The 19,406-nt window shown below is 42.0% G+C and overlaps 3 protein-coding genes across 3 annotated transcripts in view; all 3 read left to right on the plus strand.

The window, feature by feature from the left end:
* AGK (acylglycerol kinase) overlaps positions 1–19,406 on the plus strand; it is a 344,250-nt gene that overhangs the window by 285,881 nt on the left and 38,963 nt on the right. The gene's annotated exons all lie outside the window — the stretch shown is intronic.
* LOC103121563 (taste receptor type 2 member 4-like) lies at positions 2,612–3,857 on the plus strand. The gene has a single exon (XM_007532088.2). The coding sequence runs from the start codon at positions 2,630–2,632 to the stop codon at positions 3,530–3,532; it is 903 nt and encodes a 300-aa protein (XP_007532150.1). The 5' UTR covers positions 2,612–2,629; the 3' UTR covers positions 3,533–3,857.
* Positions 12,292–13,206, plus strand: LOC103121572 (taste receptor type 2 member 3-like). The gene has a single exon (XM_007532095.1). It carries the CDS (start codon positions 12,292–12,294, stop codon positions 13,204–13,206), a length of 915 nt encoding a protein of 304 aa, XP_007532157.1.

Here is a 19,406-nt window from a genome sequence, read left to right on the forward strand (position 1 = left end):
ATAAAATAAAGCTTTTTTTTTTTTTAAAGAAGCCCACTTGCCATAAGCACTTAATTTTTTTTTTTTTTTTTTTTTGTGGTCTGGGACGTGGCGCAGTGGATAAAGCATTGGATTCTCAACCATGAGGTCCTGAGTTCAATTCCCGGCAGCACCTGTACCAGAGTGATATCTGGTTCTTTCTCTCCTCCTATCTTTCTCATGAATAAATAAATTATTTTAAAACATTTTTTTTTTCCAGAGTGCCAGGATGTGGCACACCTAGTTGAGTGCACATGGTATCATCTACAAGGACCCAGGCTCAAACTCCTGGCCTTCACCCGCAAGGGGAAAAGCTTCATGAACGGTGAAGCAGTGCTGTTGGTGTCTCTCTATCTCCACTTTCCCCTCTCAGTTTCTTTGCCTCTATTCAATAAAATAAAAATAAAAATAAAAAAGAAATAAAAAAATCTAATATCCCTTCCTTGAGGAAAAATTGGTATATAGGATTTTTGTTGTTCCAAGGGTACATTTCCACAAGATATGTGTCAGTACACTTCAGCCTCGACCAAAACCATTGTCTCACTCCCCAGTCTCCGCTCAGTAGTTCTTCCTCCCTCTGAGCCCCTGCCTGACACTTTTTGAATTTGATCTCTGATTTCTGAGGGGACAAGTTTACTCACTGACCATACCAGCTAGCCTAATCACAGTTTAGTTAGTGCATCTCCTGTGCTAATGAAAGCCCTAGTGGGTAGGGGAAATGGTGGTTATACAAGGAGACTTTTATGCCTGAAGCTCCAACATCCCAGGTTCAATCCCCTGCACCACCATAAGCTGGAGCTGAGCAGAATTCTGATAAAATAATAACAACAATGTAATAATAATGAATTAAAAAAAAACTCTTAAAAAAAAGCCTCAACACCAGGACCATCATTTTCTGAACCAGGCCTATTAATGCCCAACACTAAGTTTCCTACTCTCCTGGTGTTTGTGTGGGGACCTTTTGTTTTAGATTCTTCATTATTTATTCTACTTAAATATATTTCACTGTAATTACCTTAGCTCAGTTATTGACAGTATAGGCTGTTAAGTGCAAATCTGTACTGCAGTGTTGTGTTTCTTACTCATGACATCACTTGTCTGCTCTGTGTTGGATGTGTAACTTCTCTGGGCATGCCTCTGTCATTGTCTATCAGCTCTGTATAGAAAGCTTTTTTAAAAATATTTTTATTGGAGGGATTAGTAGTTTACAGTAAATACAGTTGATGGCAGATGTGTAAAATTTCTCAGTTTTCTGCAAACCACTGTCAACCCCAGTCTAGATCCTCCTCCACCATCAGGCACCAGGACCTGAAAGCTCCCCTTTTGTCCCCAGAGTCTTTTACTTTGGTGCAATATACTAAACCCAGTCCAACTTCTATTTTTTGTATTTCCCCTTTCTATCCTTTTTTAAAAATATATTTTTTATATTTATTTATTTCCCCTTCTGTTGCCCTTGTTTTTTTATTGTTGTTGTTATTGATATTATTGTTAGATAGGACAGGGAGAAATGGAGAGAGGAGCAGAGACAGAGAGGGGGAGAGAAAGACACCTGCAGACCTGCTTCATCCGCCTGTAAAGTGACCCCCCTGCAGGTAGGGAGCCGGGGCCTTGAACTGGGAATCCTTGAGCATGTCCTTGTGCTTCCTACTATGCACTTAAACCTGGGCGCTACTGCCCAGCCCCTGTGCCTTTTATTTTTATGCAGTTACAGAGAATTCGGGCAGTCAAGTGGCCATCTGTTTGCCCCATGAAACTACAATGAAAGCAATGGAATGTATTGGGAAGTAGTGTTTTATAAGTATTTAAATACTTACGAGGAAATAACCATGTGTTACTTAAACATAAACCTACTTCTATCAAGGGAACATTTGAAACAACTGATATTTGTTTACTAAACAAAAGCAGATCACAGCAAAGAATTAGGATGCACATCTGCATATGTGACTGGTGAGGAATGCAAAGTAATGGAATCATGAAAGAAAGACTTTGACTGAAGAGACTTTATCCGAGGAAGTGAGAAGCGCTTGAATTGGATCTACTAGATCAACCCATTAGTCACTGTAAGTGCTCAAGTGTGAGGGGCCTTGGAGAAAATGATTGCAAGGTTAACAGGTCGGAGAGGAGAGGGAAGTTGGGTTCATTTAAGCCTTGGATGTGTGAGTTGGGTATTAGTAGGCAGAAGGGCGAGATGGAATTAGGCCACATGCTGTGGTTGTTGAGAAGAAAAGCTGTATTCACTGTGAAAGAGTCAACCTGAACCCCTGCCGGGCGGACGTGTCATTTGATGTGATGTCTTTGGGTTCTCCCATCCTCCCTCCCTCCTGCAAAGTTTGTCTTGGAGGAGTGGGCTCACGGGCCCACCTACATTTGTTTTCATGAGGCATTTCGAAGGAAAACAAGATGTGAATGAAGAAATTGTCATACAATCCACAGAAGATTTGCATGTAGTAAAAGCAGCTGGGTCTCCTAGCACTAATGGCTCTTTTGGCATGCTGGAGAAATTTAAAAATTCAGTCTCCTTGCAGACTGGATACCAGCGTCTACTTGTCCATGTAGCCATTTTTTGCTGCCAGCATCAGCACTACAACTTCTAACTCCTTCATAAGTCACCATGCCTCACATCCTTTTTATCTTTGCTGTTGTCATTGCTACGACTTCAAGCTTTGTGGGTCTTCTTACAAATCTGTTTATTGCAGTGGTCAATTATAGGAGTTGGATGAGAAGTCACAGAATGTCTTCTTCCGACAGGATCCTGTTCAGCTTGGCCATCACCAGATTTCTGATGCTGGGACTGTTTCTCCTGAATGTTATCTTCTTCTTTAGCTCTCCAACTCTTCTAAGGTCAGTCCGCGTAGTCATATTTTTTGTGTTGTGTTGGATGTTTTTGGACTCTACTAGTCTCTGGTTCGTGACCTTGCTCAACACCTTGTACTGTGTGAAGATTACTAACTTCCAACACTCAGTGTTCCTCCTGCTCAAACGCAATCTGTCTTCAGTAGTCCCTGGGCTGTTGCTGGTATGTGTGCTGATCTCTGCCTTTACCACTCTGCTTTATTCTGTGCTCAGACTGACCTCACCCTTTGCTCCACATGTGACTAGGGAAAATGGCACGAGGATTGACAAGAATGGTGACACCTGGTCTTTGCTGATCTCTTTGGTCTTGAGGTCGTTCCTGCAGTTCATCATTAATGTGACCTCTGCTTCCTTGCTCATCAATTCCTTGAGGAAACACATCCAGAAGATGCAGAGAAGTGCCACTGGATTCTGGAACCCCCAGACGGAAGCTCACGTGGGTGCCATGAAGCTGATGATCTATTTCCTTGTCCTTTACATCCCATATTCAGTTACAACCATGTTGCTTTACTTGCCTTCTTCTGTAGGGATGAGTTTGAAAGCCAGATCTATTTGTGTGATTATTTCTAGCCTTTGCCATCCGGGACATTCTATTCTCATTATTCTCACACATCCTAAACTGAAAACAAAAGCCATGAAGTTTCTTTGTTTCAACAGGTAGTGGAATTTCTGTAGTAAATAATGACTTTCAGAATCACTTCATGATTTGAGAGCAAGGTTTTGTCCATTACCAACACTTGCAGTGGTTGGAAGAATTCCCTTTTTTATTTACTGATCTGAATTGCTAGGCTTTTGAGCTACTGTACTTCAGCTCATTTTGCTTGTGTTCTTAGTGTTTGAAAATTAGGCAGGCACCTTGTTTATGGATCTTGCCTGAAGCATTATCTATTTTACACAGATGTCGTTTGCTTGTATAATGAAATACCATCATTGTTTCAATGGGCATTCAAATATAATGGGAGATTTTTCTCAAGTGAAGCAGTACTATATGCCACATCAAGTCTTATGTTATTAGTGAATTACACTAATAACAGATATTCGTCGGGATGCGGCGTCATCTAAGTTCATTTCCCGTCTACGCTCGACCGGACCTACCAATATACGCGGATATCTTCGCCCACCCTGTCCAACGCTTGACGTCTCGTCACCCAATCTGGTCCCCTACGCCTACACTGAACTTCTCTGTTCCAGTCTCTTGGAAACAGAGTTGGCAGTCAGCTGAGGTAAAGAACAAACACCTCATCACAGACCCCTGCAAGCGTCAACCCGGCTCTGACCTAGCACGTTATGATTGGGCCCTCCTCAATCGCTATCGAACAGGCCATGGCCGGTGCTCCGCTATGTTCCATCGCTGGGGAGCCAGAGACGACCCGAACTGCCCCTGCGGCTCCAGACAGACTATGACCCACATAGTCAACGACTGCCACCTCTCCAGATTCAAAGGAGGTCTCGAAACTTTACATCAGGCTCAACCTGACGCTGTTGACTGGCTATGGAAGAAGGGCAAAAGCTAGAAGAAGAAGTGAATTACACTGATATTTACCTGAGAAGCCCTGGGTTCCTCAGCAATGGCAAATGCTCACTGGGAACCACTAGACTGATTTGAAAACAAGGCAAGAGGATGCAGGAGAGAAATGGAAAAAGGTGAAAGGAAATGGGTACACCACGGTGGAAACATAGAGAAATAGTCCGAAACATACTGGGTGACAGTAGCTGAACTGGAACTGAAACTCTAAGGAAGGTGGGAAAAGGGCAGAGTTAACAGGTGGAGGGAAATGACTAGTCTTAAAGAAGTAATCCAAGATGGAACTTAGGTTGTTAAAATTTAGGAGCTTCCCTAAGTTGAAAAGCAAGTGTCAAGTAGTAAAAGTAACACCATTTGAGTGCAACTTTACAGCAGACTATACCACCCTCATATGATATATCAAAGAGAATCACTGGGAAGCCTGACTTTTGGTGAACCATTTCATCTATTTATGAATCTGTGCTTGACTTGTAGGGTACTGTCTAATACTTCAGGACTGAACTTCCTTCCTTCTCCCCGCCGCCCCCCACTAGGGTGATCACTGGGACTTAGACTTGGTGCCTGAGTGATGAACCCACTGCCATTGATAGCCATTTTAAGTTCCCTTTTAAAAATTTATGTAGTTTTAATTTTTTAAAAATTCCTTTTGCTGATAGAGACAGAGAAAACTTGAGATGGAAGGGGGAGAAAGAAAGGGAGAGAGAAAAAGAGATACTGGAAGCTCTAAGCCACTATTTGTGAAGCTTCTCCCCTGCAGGGTGCTTTAATGCCAACCCTTGCCCATGGTAATGTGTGTACTCTACCAGGTACACCACCACCTGACACCCGTTTTTCTTGTCTTTTTTTTTTTTTTTGCCTCCAGGGTTATCGCTGGAGCTTATTGCCCGCGCTATGAATCCACTGCGCCTGGAGGCTATTTTTTCCCATTTGTTGCCCATCTTGTTTATCATTGCTGTTATTATTGTTGTTATTGCTATCGTTGTTGTGGGATAGGACAGAGAGAAATTGAGAGAGGAGTGGAAGAAAGAGAGAGGGAGAGAAAGACAGACACCTGCAGACCTACTTCACCACTTATGAAGCGACCACCCCCCCCCACTATGGGTGGGGAGCCAGGGACTTGAACAGGGATCCTTATGCTGGTCCTTGTACTTCGTGCCATATGTGCTTAACCCCTTGTGCTATGGCCCCCAACTTGTTTTTATTTTATAATGGCTATACTACACTAGTACTATGATTACACAGGAACAGGAGTCTTAGAATGGAATTGTGACATGTTTTGGAATGGGACTTGGGAATTTATACTGTTTGTCATGCTTATAAGAGACCTTATGCAATGAATATTTCAAAATAAAAGGTAGTACTTTTGTTTAATAAAGAAACTAACCCACAAGTCTTTAAACTTATAAGCACCTCATTCCCCCCCTCCCCATTCTGACCACTGGAGACTTGAGTGCAATATCCAGTAATTACCCAAAACCAATAATTTAGACTCAAAATCTAGGACTATTCATCGTGTTAGAATCGTAAACTGAGGAGCAAAAGATTTAGTGCAGGTAGAGATTAAGTCTAGCCTTGTAAACCTGTGGTAAGTCAACATAATTATAATAAATAAAATAAGTTCCCCACAATTGTTCATTGTACATGTTAAAATTGGGTATGGATAGTCCAGCCTTACCCACTATTCTCAGGACTAGAAAGTGAGGAGCTTGTATGCATATGCAGGGAATTGTTTCCCAGTATTTGTTGGCCTCCCTGCTTCCATTTCTCCTAGGTGGAGAGTGAAAGGGAGAAATTTTGATTTGACAAAAGAACCCCAGGGATTTAGATAACAGGTCCACAACCAGTTTTATTTGCAGAGAATAAAATGAAATGAAAAGAAACTCCATGCATTCAAGAATTTGCCTGGCATGGAAATTTTTAAACAAGGAAATGATGTGGACTAATGGAGGTGAGGAAGAGGAGAAAAAGCAGCAGGAAGAGGGGCACAGACTGAGCCCCATCCTCCCAAGGTATGGAGTGGTGTGAGGGCATCTTATGGAGAAGCACTGGTGGTAAAATCAAGCCAGAAGAGTTGTATTCTAGTCTGGCCTGTGGGGGCTGTAGTTGTGGGAGAGGCATGACTAGCTGCATCAGCAGGAAAGAGCAGAGACCCTGGGTGAATGCATAAACCACTCAGTGTGTGTATCACTGGCTTGCAAATGACTGAGAGCAGGCACATAGAGTCAGTCCTCAGTGTGGAAAACTGACTCCAAAGAAATGACATACAAGGAAACCAGGTGCTCAGATCAAGTGCTTCCCTTCAGTGTTGGCCAGGATATATTCCATCAACGTTGTAATGAAAGTGTGTTGAAGAAGACCATTTGTTTTGTTTGGGGGTATGTTGTGCTTGGTTTTGTTTGATGACATTCCTGACCTATTTTAAGTATGGGGAGCTTAATTTCACTCAGTTTTGCTGCTCTTACAGTTGGATCAGGGGTAATAATGATTTGAATCTAGTATCGCAAGAGAAGAAGTGATAATTAATGTATAGATATTACCAGGAAAAATTGCCCTAGATTTCATCCCTCATTTTCTTTTATATCTGTGTATTTTCTTCTGTCATTTTCCTTCTTCTTCTTCTTCTTTTCCTTCTCCTTCTCCTCCTCCTCCTCCTCCTCCTCCTCCTCCTTCTTCTTCTTCTTCTTCTTCAGAATTGGTGTAATCTGTCTGTCTCCCATCTGTCATCTTGATTTAGTCCAGAGTCTGGGATTGTGTGGAGCTGGTGGTCCCTTTCCTCTAAATTTCTATTTAAAAATTATTTTAACTTTATTGAAAAATTTAAAAAACTCATTTTATTAATGAGAGAGAGAGAGACCAGAGCACTTCTCAGCTCTTGCTTATAGTGGTGCTGAGGATTGAACCTGGGACCTCAGAGTACACTTATTATTGTTTTTTACTTGATAAGGCAGAGTGAAATTGAGAGAGAAAGGGGATGGAGAAGGAGAGAGATCAGAGACAGAGAGACACCTTCAACACAGTCTCAGCACTTGTGCTTTAGGTAGGGACCAAGGACTTGAACTTGGATCCTTGCATGTGGTAACACATGCACTTCACCAGGTATGCCACCTCCCATACGCCTTAATTGCTAGTCTTTTTTTTTTAAATTAGGAAGATAAAGGTTTACAAGACAGTTTCTGTCATATGGGTACACTTCTTTCTTATCTGCACACCATTCCACCACCATCCTAGTCTTCTTCTAGCCTAGTGCTGTGGGTCCCCATTACCCACTTAGCCCCTGCCCTCCTGTCTTGCCCCTGCCCCCCAGTTCTTGGCCTTGTTGTAACAGATAGACCGTGCCTAGTCCAGGTCTTATCCAGTATTTTGCCTTTCTTTCCTTCTTTCCCAAGTTCCACCCCAAAGTGCTATCATCTGGTAAGCATCCTTCACCTTCTGGCTTATCTCATTTAACATAATTGCATAATTTTCCAGGATGAGGAAAAAGAGTGAATTTCATCTTTTTTTTTTTTTTCTGCCTCTAGGGTTATCACTGAGGCTCCATGCCTGCACTATAAATCTACTGCTCTTACAGGCCATTTCCCCTCATTTTGTTGCCATTAGTGTTATAGTTGTTGTTGTTGTTGGATAGGGCAGAGAGAAATTGAGAGAGGAGGGGAAGACAGAGAGAGGAAGTGAAAGACAGACACCTGCAGACCCACTTCACTGCTTGTGAAGCGACCCCCCTGTAGGTGGGGAGCTAAGGACTGGAACTGGGATCCTCACACTGGTCCTTGAGCTTCACTCCATAAGCACTGAACCTGTTGCGCTTCTGCCCACCCCCGGAATTTTATCATATTTAATAGCTGAGTAGGAGTCTATTATGTATATTTGTCACTGCTTTCTTGGCCACAAAACTCGACCACATAAGCAAACAGACAGCCCCATGTGCAAGGAACAGCGTTCAAGCCCCTGTTCTCCATCTGCAGGGGTGAAGCTTCAAAAGTGGTGAAGCAAGTTTGCAGGTGTCTCTCTGTCTCTCTTCTCAATTTCTCTCTGTCCTGTCAAGTAAAAAAAAAAAAAAGAAAAGAAAAGAAAAAAAAGAAAGAAAGAAAAGAAAAAAATAACCTCCAGAAGTGGTGGATTCACCGTGCCATCCCTGAGGCCCAGAGATAACCCTGATGACAGTAAAAACAAACAAACCCATCAAAATATGAGGAAGGGAGGGTGTGGCTAAGTGGCATAGTGGTTATGCAAAGAAACTCTCATGCCTGAGACTCCAAAGTCCTAGGTTCATTCCCCTGCACCACCATAAGCCAAAGCAGAGCTGTGCTCTGGAGAAAAAAATGAAAAAAAGAAGGGACATGGACACAGTACTCACCAAAGAGTCTATCCAGATGGCCAACAAATATATGGAAAAATGCTCACTCACGGATGATCAGGGAATGAAAATAAAAACAACTCTGAGGCACCACTGCACACCTGTGAGAATGCCATACATCAAGAAAGGCCAGATTTATATGTTAACTCTCTTTTCAGCCACCAGGTTCCAGATGCTAGCATGATGCCAACCAGAATTCCCTGGACTGACGACCCCACCAATGTGTCCTGGAGCTCCGCTTCCCCAGCACCCCACCTCACTAGGGAAACAGAGAGGCAGGCTGGGAGTATGGATCCACCTGTCAACGGCCATGTTCAGTGGGGAAGCAATTACAGAAGCCAGACCTTCCACCTTCTGCACCCCATAATGACCCTGGGTCTATATTCCCAGAGGGATAAAGAATAGGAAAGCTATCAAGGGAGGGGATACGAGGTTCTGGTAGTGGGAATTGTGTGGAGTTGTACCCCTCTTACCCTATGGTTTTGTCAGTGTTTACTTTTTATAAATAAAGTAAAATAAAGGAAAAACAATAAGAGAATAAAATGAAAAAACAATAAGAGAATAAAGTGAAAAAAAAAAAAACAAAGTCCAGAAACATCGAGTGTTGGAGAGGAGGGGAATGGCGGTGGAGGGGAAGGAGTTCTTCTACACTGCTGAAAATAGTCTAGAGATTCCTCAGAGAAATAGAAATGCATCTGCCTATGATCCAACAATTCCTTCTTCGGGATCTATTCTATCATTACTGTCAACTGTAAACCATTTATCCCCCAATAAAGAAATAATAATAAAAAAGAAAGAAAACAAAACATCTCTCCTTAGCGGTATGTGCTCACAGCAGCAGTGGTTGTAGTAGCCGAACCTAGAAACCGGTTTCTTTCCTTAAGAAACAGTGACTTGGGGGCCAGGTGGTGGCACACCTGGTTGAGCGCACATGTTACAATGTGCAAGGACCTGGGTTCAAGTCCCTGGTCCCCACCTGCAGGGGGGAAAGCTTTGCAAGTGGTGAAGCAGTGCTGCAGGGCTTCCCTCTCAATTTCTGGCTGTCCCTATCCAATAAATAAATAAAGATTTAAAAAAAAAGCTGAATTTATTTAAAAAAAAAAAAGGGAAACAGTGACTCAGTTCATTGTGGATTTGCAGAATGTGAATAATAGCTGAGTCAGGGACTGTTCTTGCCTGAGGAGTGACTGAGGGGAGAAGTCACCAGGCACGATCAGATTGCTCATAGAGATTAATCAGACAGTACTACTTTCTAGGCACTGGGAGCGTTAATTTCACATGTCCTTGTATTAACCAATAGCCTGTGAGATCCAGCGTTCCCCACTTTCCATATTGAGGAAGCAGATACCTGAGCAGTTCACTGACTTGTTTCTCTCAGGGTTGAGAGAAAATAACTTTAGTCATTATGCAGTTTTATATGGAGAAGTCTGGAGGGACACACACAGGACATCCTGAGCTGGGATACTGTCCAGTGTGTCACCCCATCCTTATCTTCCCCTGAGGATTTATTCATCAGGTTATGCATTGCTTCAAAAGGAATGAAGAATATTAAACATTTTTAAGAGAAACACACATCAGGAGTAAAGTGTCGTGGTCCAGGAGGTGGCACAGTGATAAAGCTTTGGACTCTCAAGCACGAGGTCCTGAGTTCAATCCCCGGCAGCACATGTCAGGAGTAAAGTGTCACATAGATAAAGTTCAGAATACATTTCTACACTAAAGTAAGGGTGCTTAAAACTGTCACTGTCCAAATGTCACTATGTCAGGCACATGCTTTTGATGTCATAAGACACTGAGTTTACTCCAGTTATCCCAGGCACACTCTCCAGACCCTCAGGGCAGCAGCCAGGTATCAGAGTTATGGATGATTGCCTGTGGCAAAACCATTACTTGCCTGTGGGCTAATGAGATCTCTGACGTGTCCAGACTTTGCCCTACAGTGGGGATTCTTGTTGTAAGGGATACAGCCTGAAAAACAGGCCCATGGTATTATTAGACAAGGGGATGTACCTGGCAGACAAACACGAGTTGGCGCACCTGGTTCAGTGCACACATCACAATGTGCAAGGACCTGGGTTTAAGCCTCTAGTCCCAACCTGCAGGAGGAAGCAGGTCTGCAGGTGTCTCTCTTTCTCCCTCTGTATTGCCCTTCCCAATTTCTCTCTGTTCTATTAAATAAATAAATATAAATAAAATAAAGGTTAAAAAATCTCCTTCATATACAATACATTTAGATTTGTATTTTAATCTCTCTCTGTTCAACGTAACAGCTGATTATTCACTTTTCCTTTCTTTCTTTCTTTCTTTCTTTCTCTCTCTCTTTCTTTCTTTCTCTCTTTCTTCTTCTTTTTTTTTTTTAACCAGAGTACTGCTCAGCTCTGGTTTATGGTGGTGCAGGGGATGGAACCTGGGACTTTGGAGCCTCAGACATGAGAGTTTCTTTGTATAACCATTACGATATCTATCCCCACCAATTATAGGCTTTTCTTAAAGTTTATGCTGTGAGAGTTTATATGAGTAAACAGTGCAGTGGACACCAAGCAAAGACCGTAGATTTGAGTCTCTGTAGTGATTCTGTAGTTGAATCTGTATATCTATACTGGTTCTAGCTATTTTCCATGACATTTTTTTTCTTTAAGGGAATTTCTTTAATACTTGTATAATAATTTTCTTATTCACTTTAAAAGGTAAATTTATGGGGGCTAGGTGGTAGCACACCAGGTTAAAAACACATAGTGCGAAGCACAAGGACTGGTGCAAAGATCCTGGTTCGAGCCCCAAGGACCCCACTTGTAGGAGAGTCACTTCACTAACAGTGAAGTGGGTCTGCAGGTGTCTATCCTTCTCTCCCCCTCTGTCTTCCCTCTTCTCTTAATTTGTCTCTGTCCTATCAAACAACATTAGCAGTAATAACAACAATGAAAAAAAGATGGCTGCCAGGAGGTGTGGATTCACATTGCAGGCATGGAGTTCCGGCAATAACCCTGGAGGCAAAAAAACCAAACAAATAAAAAAAAAAAAAAACGGTGTTTCTTGATTGTGAGTACCCAGCTAGTCCTTGTGGTACATTGTGATATTTTCCATTTGGACTGTGTGTCTTTAAGTCCTTTGTTCTCCTTTCTTCCTCTTTTAGTGGGTCACTATGACTCTGATATTCAGTTACATTTCTGGCAGATACTGAGTCTTATTTTCTTTGAAATGGAGTCCAAGGCCTGCATCTTGCTCTTGATTCAGATCTCTTCCTTGAGTTCTGTGACACTGGATACTTCTCTATTTGCATTTTAACAAATAGCTGCTGAGTTTAGGACACAGACAGAACCTGACAATCCTGTCAGATTGTCAGAGGACAGACTAACCTGAGAGAGCCAGAGAAGCTCCTCAGCTGTGCTCCACACCAGCCTCCACTGTGTAGAGACGCAGGACAGGTTCTGAGAGACCAGAGGTAGAGTGAGAGATTCAGAGAGAAAGAGAGAGAGAAACTCCAAATCAGCAAGGGGTTTATCCATCCACAGAAGGAACAAGACTAGGCCTAATAGCTATCATGTCAGGTTTCACAGAGTGGGTATATCTGGTTCTGACTGTTACTCTGTTCCTGTTTGGGATGCTGGGGAATGGCTTTATTGGGTTGGTCAATGGCAGCAGCTGGCTGAAGAGCAGGAGGATCTCTTTGTCTGACATCATCACCACTCTGCTGGCTCTCTGCAGCATCATCCTGCTGTGGACTCTCTTGGTTGATGTTTGCTTAATGCAGTTCCCTTTCAAGACACATGATGAAGTGAGAATGAATCATATTCTTGGGATTTTATGGGCATTCATGCATCATCTGGTCCTTTGGCTTCTGGCCTGCCTCAGTATCCTCTACTGCCTGAGAATCGCCAGTTTCTCGCACCCCGCATTCCTCTGGCTCAAGTGGAGGGTGTCCCGGGTGGTGGTGTGGATGCTGCTGGGTGCGCTGCTCCTGTCCTGTGCCAGGGCCATGTTTTTGATCCATGAACTTAAGATCTATACTGTTTTCTTTGGAATTTACGAGAAAGGAAACACGACGGAGAACTCTAACAAGGGAAGTCAATATAAACTGACTCATATTCTTGGAACTCTGTGGGACCTCCCTCCTCTGATGGCATCTCTGGTCTCCTACTTTCTGCTCCTCCACTCCCTGAGGAAGCACTCCAGGCAGATTCAGCAATATGGTAGCAGCCCCAGAGATCCCAGCACCGAGGCCCACGAGAGAGCCATCAAGATCATCTTTTCCTTCTTCTTTCTCTTCCTATTTTTCCTACTGGCTCTTATATTTGCATCATCCAGGCATTACCTCCCAGGAGCTGAGAGGATCAAGATGATTGGAGTAGCAGTTGTAATGTTTCATTGTGTTGGTCACTCATTTATTCTTATTTTTGGGAACAGCAAGCTGAAGCAATTGTTTGTGCAGATGATGAGATGTCAACCTGCCATCTGATCTCTGAATCTGAGGAGCCCTTTCCCCTCTAAAATGCTAGAGAAATTGATAGTTCAAGATGACTCAAGATTGCAGAAATCCTGACCCTCCCATGGTGTAATTTCTCTACCATCATTAGCTGAGGGACTCACTTATCCTACCCTTGTTGAGGGAGGATGCTTCTCATAGCCCGTCTGTGATAGACTGACTTGCAGAGGGTAAGCCATCTTTGAAAATGGCAATATTATAAGAAAACTCTCAGTCTAGACACATAGAGTTGTATTTCATTGTCATATGGCTGGGGCCAGAGCTGCAGAATGACCGGAAGATTAATCATATTAAAGATTTTTGTCTTTTTAAAATTTTTATTTATAAAAAGGAAACACTGACAAAATCCATAGGATAAGAGGGGTACAACTCCACACAATTCCCACCACCAGAACTCTGTATACCATACCCTCCCCTGATAGCTTTCCTATTCTTTATCCCTCTGTGAGTATAGACCAAGGGACATTATGGGGTGCAGAAGGTGGAATGTCTGGCTTCTATAATTTCTTCCCTGCTGAACATGGGCATTGACAGGTCGACCCGTATTCCCAGCTTGCCTCTCTCTTTTTCTAGTGGTGTGGGGCTCTGGGGAAGCAGGGATCCAGGACATATTGGTGGAGTTGTCTGCCCAGAGAAGTCTGGCTGGCATCATGGTAGCATCTGGAACCTGGTGACTGAGAAAAGAGTTAACATATAGAGCCAAACAAATTGTTGACGAATCATGAACCTAAAGGCTGGAATAGTGCAGATGAAGAGTTTGGGGGGGGGGTTCATTTTGTAGATGGATAGTAGGCCTATTTTAGTTACATTCCAAAGGGCCTATGACTATACTAGTTTTTTTTCTCCTGAACCTGACATCTGATATGCAGGTGGATCCAAGTTATTATCTGTGGAGATGATGTCATGGCTGGAAAAAGGACCAGAAAGCTGGATCAGGGAAGAAAGTAGCTCCCAAATATGGGAACTATGTATAAATATTATTGACTGTCAGCTCCACTGATTTGAGCTGATCTGGGGCCCATACTCAGCTTAGAAGCCTATGTGACCTCTGCATCCCTGTAGATCTGAGCTCACATTCTGTGGTCATGAGTAGGAACGTTCCAAGCTGCCCCAGTGTCGGGATCCATCCTCCTCAGGTGGAGCATAGAATATGTTCTCTAGCCTCCCTTCAGAGGATGGAACATACTCTACTGTTGTTGATCCAAGTTGAGGGCAAGGTCCTATGTGGGCCCACAAAAGGAACTATTGTGTTTTTTTTTTCTTTTTTTTTTATTTATTAAAAAAGGAAGACATTAACAAAACCATAGGATGAGGGGTAGAACTCCACACAATTCCCACCACCAGATCTATGTATCCCATCCCCTCCCCTGATAGCTTTCCTGTTCTTTATCACTTTGGGAGTATGGACATGGGGTCATTATGGGATACAGAAGGTGGAAGGTCTGGCTTCTGTAATTGCTTCCCCACTGAACATGGGCATTGACAGGTTGATCGATCCATACTTCCAGCCTGTCTCTCTCTTTCCCTAGTGGGGTGGGGCTCTGGGGAAGCCAAGCTCCAGGACATACTGGTGGGGTTGTCTGTCCAGGGAAGTCTGGTTGGCATCATGGTAGCATCTGGAACCTGGTGGTTGACAAGAGAGTTAACATACAAAGTCAAACAAATTGTTGAACAATCATGGACCTAAAGGCTGGAATAGTACAGATGAAGTGTTGAGGGGTCCTCCATTTTATAGATAGCTAGTAGGCATATTTTATATTTCAAAGGGCCTGTAGCTATACTAATTTTTTTTTCTCTGAGCCTGAAATCTGATATGCAGGTTGATCCAAGTTATTGTCTGGGGTGGTGATGTCATGGCTGGAAAAGGGATAGAAAGCTGATCAGGGAAGACAGTAGCTCCCTAATATGGGGAAAGGTTATAAGTATTATTGACTCTAAACCCCATTGATTTGATTTGACTCAGGGCCCATATTCAGCTTAGGAGCCTATGTGACCTCTGCATCCCTCTAGATCTGACCTCACGTTCTGTGGTCATGAGTAGCAACATTCCAAGTTGCCCCAATATCAACCCATCTTCCTAAGGTGTAGCATAGAGTATGTTGTTCATCCTCCCTTCAGAGGATCCCAGTTGAGGGCAAGTTTCTATGTGGGCTCACAAAGAGGTCTATTGTGTTGTTCCTGATAGAGATGACTGGTAACAATGGAGAGAGGGATTTATTGGAGGTCTAGGCCCATCATTTCTGTTTGGGAATCTCAGGACTCCCTGAATAGGGCCCCAGCTGATGGGGTGGCCTGCTAGTGACTAAAGAGTCATTAAAGTATGCCAGTCTCTTGCCCTTATTCAGCTTTTGCAGTCTTTGCTTTGCTAAGGTCAGCTTTGGAGTGAGTGAGAAAACTGTAATAGGAAGTAGGTGAGGAGGGTATCTAAATCTAATTAGATACTATTTCATTATGAAATTGATACTGACTCACTGCAGAGTATTGTGTACTTTTGCTTTCAGGTACATATTTTGCCCTAATTTATGGATACATGTGGACATATGCTCTATCTCATGGGACCTGGTCTATATCTAGGTTTTGGGACTTTGTTAGGAAGTGAACCACCTGGAATGGAATTAGAGGATACTATGAAAGGAAATGTCTCACCTGAGTAATGAAGGTGAAGGTTGTCATTCTACACCTGAAGTCTCTGGATACAGTCTGAAGTGAAGCATATCTGAGTTGGTACTAGTTGTGTTGAATAGGTTGGGATCGACGGATGCAATATCACTTGGTATGAATTGAGAGAAGCATGCAGGAATGTGAGCCCCACCCAGAGGTTCCAGGACTGGGGGAAATATAGGCGCTATAGAGGAAGCGGGAGGTTCCTGCTGTCTTAGGGTTTAAGAAGACAATAGATATTGTTATAATCACATTATTTGGTAATTGGGTAACTTTAAAAAATCCCTTTGTTAGGATTTGCTGTATCATACCCAACATCACCATAATTTATGTCCTTTGACATTATTTGTATATAGCTGTGCCACTGGTTGCTTCTGGTCTCCCTGGTCTAGGCTTTTAAGAGAGTCAACATATCAAAGCCTCAGCCTATGCTTTAAAAAGTTTGAGACATACAATCAATTTTCCCCTCTCATATTAATTAAATAGTGATTTATGTGATTACAAATTAAAATGAGTGTACATAAACAGCATTCACACCATTAAAAGACTGTCCCATTCCCCCCCCCACTCCCCCCCTCCACTGCCTAGGGAGTCCGAATATCCACCTTCACCTTCACCTCAGGGTTTTTAGTTTGGTGCCTTACTCCAGATTTAGTCAAATCTGCTTTTAATTTCCCTTACTATTCCTCTTTCTCAACTTCTGATGATGAGTGGGATCATCCCATACTCATCTTTATCTTTCTGACTTAGCTCACTTAACATAATTCCTTCTGGCTCCATCCAAGATGGGTCAGAGAAGGTGGGTTCATTGTTCTTAATAGCTGTGTAGTATTCCATTGTGTATATATACCACAGCTTTCTCAGTCACTCATCTGGTGTTGGGCACCTGGGTTGCTTCCAGGTTTAAGCTATTACGAATTGTGCTGCTGTGAACATAGATGTACACATATCTTTTTGGTTGGGTGTTATGGAGTCCTTGGTATATCCCCAAGAGGGGAATTACTGGGTCATATGGAAGGTACATGTCTAGCATTGTGAGAGTTCTCCAGAAGTGGAGAGAGGAAGACAGAAGTGGAGGAGGGGAAGACAGAGAGGGGGAGAGGAAGATAGACACCTGCAGATATGCTTCACTGCCTGTGAGCGACTCCCCTGCAGGTTTTTCTATGTATACTATCATATCATCTGCAAATAGTGAGAGCTTGACTTCTTCCCTTTCAATCTGTATTCCTTTGATTTATTTCTCTTGCCTGATTTCTATGGCAAGAAATTCCAATAGTATGTTGAAGAGTAATGGTTATAATGGACAGCCCTGTCTAGTCTCTGATATGAGGGGGAATGCTTTCAGCTTCTGTCCATAGAATATGATGTTGGCTGTAGGTTTGCTATATATGGATTCCATTATCTTGAGGAATTTCCCATCTATTCCCATTTTTTTTTGTAGTGTTTTGAGCATGAATGTGTGTTGGATTTGTCAAAGGCTTTCTCTGCATCTGTTGAGATAATCATGTGGTTTTTGATTTTGCTTTTATTGATGTGGTGAATGACATTGATTGACTTACATATGTTGAACCAGCCTTGCATTCCTGGGATGAATCCCACTTGGTCATGATGAACAATCTTTTTGATACACTGCTGTATCCGGTTGGCCAGGATCTTGTTTAATATTTTGTCATCTACATTCATCAGAGATATTGGTCTGTAGTTTTCCTTTTTTGTTGTGTCCCTATCTGCTTTTGGTGTCAGGGTGATGTTGGCTACATAGAAAGTGGAAGGGAGTGTTCCTGTTTCTATGATCATGTGGAAGAGCTTTAGAAGTATAGGTGTTAGCTGCTTCCTGAAGGTTTTGTAGAATTTGTTTGTGAAGCCATCTGGTATAGGACTTCTTTTGTTGGGAAGATTCTTAATAACTGTTTTGATTTCTTTGTATGTGATTGGTGCATTTAGGTTTTCTAGTTCTTCTTGGTTTAGTTTTGGAAGGACATATGTTTCTAGGAATTCTTCCAGATTCCCTAGCTTGGTGGCGTATACTTCTTTGTACAAGTCTCACATGATTTTCTGCATATCTGTGGTGTCAGTTGTGATATTTCCTCTTTTGTTTACTATTATATTTATTTGAGTCTCTCCTTTTTTTATTTTTCGTAAGTCTGGCTAGGGGTTTGTCAATCTTGTCTAATTTTTCAAAGAGCCAACATTTGGCTTCATTGATCTTTTGTATGGTTCTCTTATTTTCAATATTGTTTATTTCTGCTCTAATTTTAGTGATTTTTGTCCTTCTGATTGCTTTAGGGTCCCTTTGTTCTTCTTCCCCTAAGTCCGTAAGGCTGCAGTAAGTTCGTTTATTTGAACTTTTTCTCGTTCTCTAATATGTGATTGTATGGCTACGAGTTTCTCTCTCAATACTGTTTTAGCTGTGTTCCAAATATTTTGATAATTTGTGTCTTCGTTTTCATTTGTATCCAGGAACATTTAAATTTCTTGCTTGAGTGCCTCTCTGACCCAGTGGTTTTTAAGCAGTATGTTGTTGAGTTTCCAAATTCTGTGACTTTTAGTAATTTTCTGTTTGTTGTTAAATTTTAGCTATACTCCACTGTGGTCTGAGAAGATACTTAGGATGATTTCAATGCTATTGAATTTGTTGATATTGTCTTTATGGCCTAACATGTGATCTTTCCTTGAATATGTGCTGTGTGGATTTGAAAAGAATGTGTTCCAATTTTTTGGGGTGAAAGACTCTGAAAATGTCCAGGAGGTCTAGTATGTCCATCTCTTCATTTAATTCTCATTTAATTGTTTATTTCTTGATTCTCTGCTTTGTTGATCTGTCGAATTGTGACAGGGGGGTGTTGAAGTCTCCCACTATTATTGTATTACTATTGATGTATTTTTGTAGTTCTTTCAGTAGGTGTTTGAGGTATTTAGATGGTCGCTCCGTGGGTACATAGATGTTAATAATTGTTAAGTCTTCTTGGTTGATTGATCCTCTAATCATTATGTAATGGCTTTGCCTATCTTTTATTACTTTATTTAATTTAAAGTCTATTGTGTCAGAGATGAGAATGGCTATTCCTGCCTTTTTTATGGTCCATTAGCCTGTATGATAGTTTTCCATCCTTTTACTTTAAGTCTGTTTTTATCTTGTTGGGTCAGATGGGATTCTTTCAAGCAGCATATGGTTGTGTTGTGTTTTCTGATCCATCCTCCCACTCTGTGCCTTTTGATGTGTGAGTTTAAGCCATTGACATTTTCAGATATTATGGATTTAATGTATTGTATTGCCATTATTCAACAATTTTTTTATTTGCTCTGATATATGGCAAGCATCATGCTGATGTTCTTATTTATAAGAGGTCTTTTAGAATCTCTTTCAGGGCAGGTTTGGTGATGATTGCCTCCTTTAACTGTTGTCTGTCTGAGAAGGTTTTGATCCCTCCATCTAGTTTTAATGAAAGTCTAGCAGGATATGTTATCCTTGGTTGAAACCCTTTTTCATTCAGGGCTCAATAGATATCTTG

Source organism: Erinaceus europaeus, chromosome 8, assembly GCF_950295315.1.
Source record: "Erinaceus europaeus chromosome 8, mEriEur2.1, whole genome shotgun sequence".
NCBI classification, from domain to species: domain Eukaryota; kingdom Metazoa; phylum Chordata; class Mammalia; order Eulipotyphla; family Erinaceidae; genus Erinaceus; species Erinaceus europaeus.

Bases quoted from the DNA above. Each gene is read 5' to 3' on its own strand.
- LOC103121563 (XM_007532088.2), top strand. From the start codon at position 2,630: ATGCCTCACATCCTTTTTATCTTTGCTGTTGTCATTGCTACGACTTCA.
- LOC103121572 (XM_007532095.1), top strand. From the start codon at position 12,292: ATGTCAGGTTTCACAGAGTGGGTATATCTGGTTCTGACTGTTACTCTG.